The sequence below is a fragment of the Peromyscus maniculatus genome, chromosome 1 (genome assembly GCF_049852395.1).
Source record: "Peromyscus maniculatus bairdii isolate BWxNUB_F1_BW_parent chromosome 1, HU_Pman_BW_mat_3.1, whole genome shotgun sequence".
NCBI classification, from domain to species: Eukaryota; Metazoa; Chordata; class Mammalia; order Rodentia; family Cricetidae; genus Peromyscus; species Peromyscus maniculatus.
The window spans coordinates 103,386,521-103,392,743 of record NC_134852.1 but is presented as its reverse complement, the minus strand read 5'-3'; the positions used below and the strand labels follow the sequence as shown (position 1 = coordinate 103,392,743).

Genomic DNA, 6,223 nt, shown 5'->3' with positions numbered 1-6,223 from the left:
AATAGTTGTTGGGGCCAGAGTGTGCCTCTGTTAAAAGAAAGCGTCCTCAGCCTGGGTGGGGCTGGGAGGGAGTCCCTGGAGACAGGTCCAGGCAGAGGCTTCCAGGTGCCAGGGGCCCACAGCTCTTGCATCAGCACTGCCAGGACAGTGGTGCAGGCCGGCTCCAGGTCAGGGCCTCACACTCAGCTTTGCTTTCTGGGCTGAGTAAGTAAAATGGTGACCCCAAGTATTTGTGTCATTAGTCCATTGTGTGGACTTGCTGTCTGAATCAGCCATGAGCCCTTTATAGGACAGGAAAATGAAGGAGTGGGATGTGGCGATGATCAGAGCTATGTGAGGAGAGAAGAGAGCAGGTAAGTGTGGGAGGGAGGAATAAGGAGGGGAACAGGAGATGGTGGTAAAGGAGAGATGGACAGAGAAAGAAAGAAGAGGGAGGAGGGTCAAGGACCATGACCCAGGGAGGATAAAAGGAGAGGGCCAAAATGACAGAGCCGATGAGAGAATGGAAGTGGTAGAAAAAATGAGGGGACGAAATAAGTGAGAGCCAGAGGTGTACAGAGCACTCCTTGGCTCAGTCCTGAAGGGCTGGCAGTAGGATCTAAGACAGCTCACAGAGGCACCCGAGTGCAGCTTCATCTAGATGGCCTTGCCAAGTGGATAGAGCCAGCCCCTGAATTTGGGTCTGGGAGAAAAGGCCTTCAAAGAACAAATAGGCCATCAATCTCATGGAAAAGGGCAATCAGCAAATGCCTCAGCAATAATTGGCTGAAAGGTGGGATTTCGGTTTTGGTAAAGCTGAGACCCCCATGGTGCTACACATTGTACCAGAGCATGAAAAATAGCACCAGTGACACGATCTGGCACTTTTCCGAAAGGGCCCAGCATGTGAAGGTGACACTGTGCCCCCTGCGAGCCTTCAGATTGGAGAGAGCTCCGGACAAAGTTTGCAGTGTTAGCACCAGTCTGGCCCAAGGCTCCAGGTGCATTTGCACCAGATGTGATCTGGGTGACTTTCATGCCATTTCTAAATATGTCGTCAGATTTGCTGCAAAATACACCAGTTCTTTGGAGCCATAGAGACCTCAACATTGGGAGGTGCAAGACGACACAACAGGATGGATGTGTGACTTCTACAGGAAAAGACCCTCTCACCAATGTGCTTGGTGATTCTTCAAGCAAATATATATGTATATATATTTATATAAATCTACATAAAAAATCAGTGCTAATGCTAATCTGGAAGCATCTACACTGGGAAAATAAATAATTATATTACTACAAAACCAATGGTTTGTGGTTCAATTTGATTGTACTCAGCCACAGCAATACTATCCAATGGAAAGCACATCACACAACTGGAGAAAACATCTACTCATTAATGACAGTCCTCTAAGGTAAATGGTTGCATGCTCAGTGGAGAAACCAAAGAAGTTATCATGGCGGCCTATAAAGAGAGCTGGGATCAGGAATGGCATTCTAGTGGCAGAAAACTTCTGAGAGCAATATTGATGGAAGTTGGCCTTGACCTGAAACTGGTGAGTTGCAGACATGGACACGTCTTTTAATGTTTTGAGCCCTCTAAGGCTATCTCTGGAAAACTGAATTTTCATATGAGGGGGGAAAATGTATGGCTGCTTACTACCCCTTTCATTGGCAAAGGCAGCCTCAGAACTATAGGTAGATGCATACTTTCGCATTTTAATGTTTGTTTTGGTGACTGCAGCTAGGCAGACGATGGTATGAAGACCCTTGATTTTGGAAAGAGACTCTCGGTTTTAAGCCCCGATGTTCTAACTGAGAAGCCCCATCACTCTGATGGTTCTGTCTTTTGTTCTTGTACTCCAGCTTACATGCTGGTTGGCTGCACAGTGTGGCAGAATCCCTGCCAGGTCTTGATGTACCCCAGAAATAAGGCGATGGGGCTTAGTCTGGGCATGCATAGAACCCAGATATGAGTAGTTATTAATAACACTAAAAAGTCTCTCTCTGAACACCTTGGGCAGAACCAGTGCTGACGTCACCATCAGCGCTAAAGTGGGAAGCTAACTCTTATGTTTCAGCGTATAGGCTTCGGGAGGGTTCCCCCCTCCCGAATAATAAATAATCATTATTATAATTGTTAGAAAAATGAACTTGGTCCAGGTGCAGCCCTAAGGAAGGCAGTTCAATTGGTTGAGCTCAAAGTCATAATCATCCTTGCTTTGTGGTTCTCTTTACCCTATATTCTGAACCAAGAAAAGCGCATCCCTCACCACTCCCAACTAGATAACTTCTCTTTTTTCTCTTCCTCAGAGAAATAGTGCATCTTAGGACAGATCTCCCCCTGTAATGCCAACCTGGGCTGTTATAAAACACTCAGTTGCTCTGTGAAGCAAAGAAAAGATAATCCTAATGACTTATGGTTTGCCAGAATACTGAATGGTTCTTGAACTGTATGCAAGTGACTAGGAACAAAGTTGAATTTGTCTATCTCCATGGTTGGCTCAGGCTATTAAACTGGAGGAAAGCAATCGTTCCCTTTTGATGAATTGCATGAGTTTGTCTCTGAACAGCAATCGGCTTTAAAAAAAAAAGTAACAAAAAGTCTCTTTCAAAAATATCCATGAAGGTAACTTATTAAGATATGTGTTCCATAAGAGTGTATCGCTAGTGTGCTAGTGCGCATGGGCGAGGAGGGAGGTGAGTGAGGGGGAAGTCTTTGTCAGACCTGGAGGGAACTCAGATGTTCTGAATGGATCATCGGCAACAAAAGGGAGTGCAACCTCAGATTCTTGAATTTGATCGTCTGCTGAGAGTGCGTACATTTAGTCTTTCAATGGTATTTTAGTCTTTACAAAATAGTTCACAAAACTTTTAACCTATAGAAATTCATTTCTATACATTTAATATATTTTATTGTATAAATTATTCTCATCTTTAGTGCCTTCTTTCAGTTTATAAATGGGAAAATAGACAATCGACAATCATAAAGCTAGTCCAGGTGGAATCCCCTCCTCAGTAAGGTTAGTCCTCCACACAAGTCATCAATTTTACGGCACACTTATCTTTGCACATGCCAGCCAAGGAAGCTAAGCGATCATCCTCCCCTGATAGTATGTCGTCTCCAAAGTGACTCTTTTCTGGTTTCCTTATTTCCTTTGCTTGTTAAGAAATCAAAGGATGTGCATAGTTATAAAATTCCAAGTGTACCAATTACAGAGGTGGGGAAGGGGAAGGTTGGTGAGGTTTGAGTGCTGGCAACTTTTCTTAAAGCAAAAAACACAGAGAGCTCAGCAGCTAACGCAGCTCTGGACATCTGCTGGGGTGAGAAGGCTGCCCATCTCTAGGGCAGAGAGCTCTTCAGAGGTTCATCCCTACACCTGGTACTTTGAGCAAACCAAAGCCTTCCTGCATACTGCAATGTCTCTTCCGTCCCACCCTTTGGCCCCTCTGTCTCCTCATGGCTTCACACAGTTTGTGTTGTACATTCATAAGGATTCACATTGACTGCAAAAACATAAATGCAACAAAAACATAAAAGCCTCCAAGTATTATATTATATATATTTTGTTCTTCTAAATGCTCTTCTGTCGTTGTCAGAGGTGCAGTAGCTAATTTATAACTTTTCCTTTGAGGGAATCCAGATGAAAGGCCCAGACTGCTCTTCAATAACAAGCTTGCATTGGTTATATATATCTTCTAAGGTGTCTCCTTGAACAATAGCTGTTACAAAGACAAAAACACCCAGAATTAGGAGGCATTCCCTTGGGGGAAGGACAATGATCTCTCACCCAACAGAAGCTCAAATCAGTGACAGATAACTCATCAGGAAGCTTAATGTCCCCTTCCAGTGAGTAAGAGAAGTAAGAAAGAATGGTCACACAAGTGCAGTCATGTCAGTGATGCTTAAAAGGAGCATTCTCTCCATGCCCTAGGTCAGGAATCAATGTGTCCCCAGCTTAGTACTTTCTGTGTTCCCAGTTCTGGCAATCAATCACTTGTTCGTTGCATGGATGCCTACTCTGAGCCAGGCGCTGGAGCAGAACACACCACAGTTTGAGACTGACAGTTCCCTGTTTGGCTATAGAGGGTCTATCCTTCACTCTAGTTCAGGCAGAAACTCAGGGCTTGTAGACATGGAGATAATAAGAGTTATGAAGGAAAAGTTAAGTTAACCTTTTCAATTCCAAAACTTCTACTGAGAAACACTGTTATTTGGTAAATTAAGATTTTTACCTCACAGAACTATTTATACTGTGAATACCCGATAAGGAACATAAATAAGAGGAAACATAAATCGCTAAACTGTAAATTACGAAAATGCTCAGTTCCCAGCATAGATCTAAGCACATTTTGTTGTTTCTTTTGAATAAATACTATGTTGGAGTTAGGTCTCCAAAACATCAGCACTATCCATCTGCCACCAAGGCTTCAAGACAAGCTATTATGAAATAAGGTGTACATCTTTGTGATTCAGAAACAATCTTCAGATCATATGAGTGGTAATCTACCCACAAGTGCAAACTATGAGTCAAATAGTTGTTATTTTGACTTAATTTTCCCACCTGGGAACTGAACTTGGGTCCTCTGGAAGAGCAGTAAGTGTTCTTAACTGCTGAGCCATTTCTGCAGCCTTTTGATTTTTCCCACCTGGATGCTCTTTTAGACTGATGTATCACTCACATTACTGAGAGATACCTTAACATTAACTTTAGGAAAAATTGTTGCATACCACCTTGCTATTAGCCCCTTTGGTATTCTGAACATGATTCAAAACAACCGCAACAAAATCCATTTCATTTCATGTCAGTTATTCATAAAGGAAGTTGTTAGATTTCATGTTATTTTGGAGGGTGTTATATTTGGACGGGTCAAACTTGGAGCCTTGTACAAGTCAGTTAAACACTCTACTACTGAGCTATGTCTCAGACTCAGTATCTTGTTTATAAACCATTGAGAATCAGCTGCAAGATAAATTCCACCAAAGCTGGTTTCTCTCTGGGTTTAATCAGTGTTTCATGAGTACAGGGAAGCAGAGAGAATTCAGGACATACACAAGAAATTTATATTCTGTCCCCCAAAACAGCATGTTGCCAAAGACGTATTTAAAAATATCAAAGTCTATTAGTGGACTTGAAATGGCATTAATGGAAACATCTCCAAGTGTGTTCTTCTCATGTTGCTGACTGAGGAGATAGGCCTAGAGGTCTTCAAGGTAGAGACTGCTGCCCATGTTGAGCTTTTCAAGTTTTCTGAATCTATCAGGGAGATAGTTTCATGAGGTATCATGCGTAGGATTTCCTTAATAGCAGGAGATAGCTCAGGGACATCTGCCATTAGTGGTTTAGGGCCAGTGGAGAACTGGGAGTGAGCTAAGAGCTAACTCAGAGAAGAGAGAATCCAGAGCCCAAAACCAAATGGGCAAGGCAGACACCATTAAAAAAATTACTAGGCAATCTCAACTGGAAGGTTTGGGGGCCTAGATTTAGCAGCATGGAACCCATTCTAAGTACAGCAGCAGGCAATTTATCTTCTTGTCTTATAGTACCAGGGCCAAGGAAACTTACCTGTAAAATATTCTCCAAATTCTTGTTCTAGCTTAATTGCCCGGTCGTAGGTTTTCTTGGCTTGCTCCTCTGTTAGACGCTTATTCATCTCCCTGAGAGAACGAGGGTTTGATGTTAGGACACAAAGAGACTATACCAAATCCCACAAATTTTAAAATGCACAGCAAAAAAAGAACCCCTTAGGAGGCATAGTTTAATCTTAGCAGTTGTTGAGGCTCCATTGAGGACTCATTATTGGTGGAATCATTTTAGCTGATGAGGGCTCTTTGCCAGGGCATTCACTCTCTTGGAGGACAGGCATCACGTGCAATATTGGATTGAAGCTGAACCTGCCTCTTTGTGATCTGTAGTCCCTGGTTTGGTCTGTTTGGTCCCTGTAGTCCCTAAAGTGAGACTAAACTTCCTCTCAGGCAGGCCTTAGAGTATTTACATGAAGTGCTTGTGTGTCGCTGGAGGTTCCGCTTCATCAGAACAGACTGTCCTTCAACTACTTCTTTGATGTATTTCTGAACCTAAACTTCCTTTGTCTAACTTTGAGTAAATTTCCACATCTCTAAAATATATGTAAGACCCAGAATTAAAGACAGTTTTCCAGAAGCGGCAGAGGGAGGAAAGAGAATAGTTTCTCTTTGCACCTGGGTTTGTTAGACAGCGCTACACCCGAGAGAACTAGATTT

The 6,223-nt window shown here is 42.8% G+C and overlaps 1 protein-coding gene across 28 annotated transcripts in view; it reads right to left on the bottom strand.

Annotated features, from left to right (window-relative positions):
* Nucleotides 1-3,514: 3,514 nt before the first annotated feature.
* The window catches only part of Dlg2 (discs large MAGUK scaffold protein 2), a 1,859,766-nt gene continuing 1,857,057 nt past the window's right edge, over nt 3,515-6,223 (bottom strand). For all 28 annotated transcript variants that reach the window (XR_013043174.1, XM_076547134.1, XM_076547135.1 and 25 more), the window contains 2 exons: nt 5,547-5,638; nt 3,515-3,702 (listed from right to left, as the gene is read on the bottom strand). Coding sequence is in view for 27 of the 28 variants with exons in the window: in XM_076547134.1 (XP_076403249.1) it covers nt 3,596-3,702; nt 5,547-5,638 (199 nt within the window). In the remaining variant the exon portion in view is untranslated. The remainder of the gene's footprint in view (nt 3,703-5,546; nt 5,639-6,223) is intronic.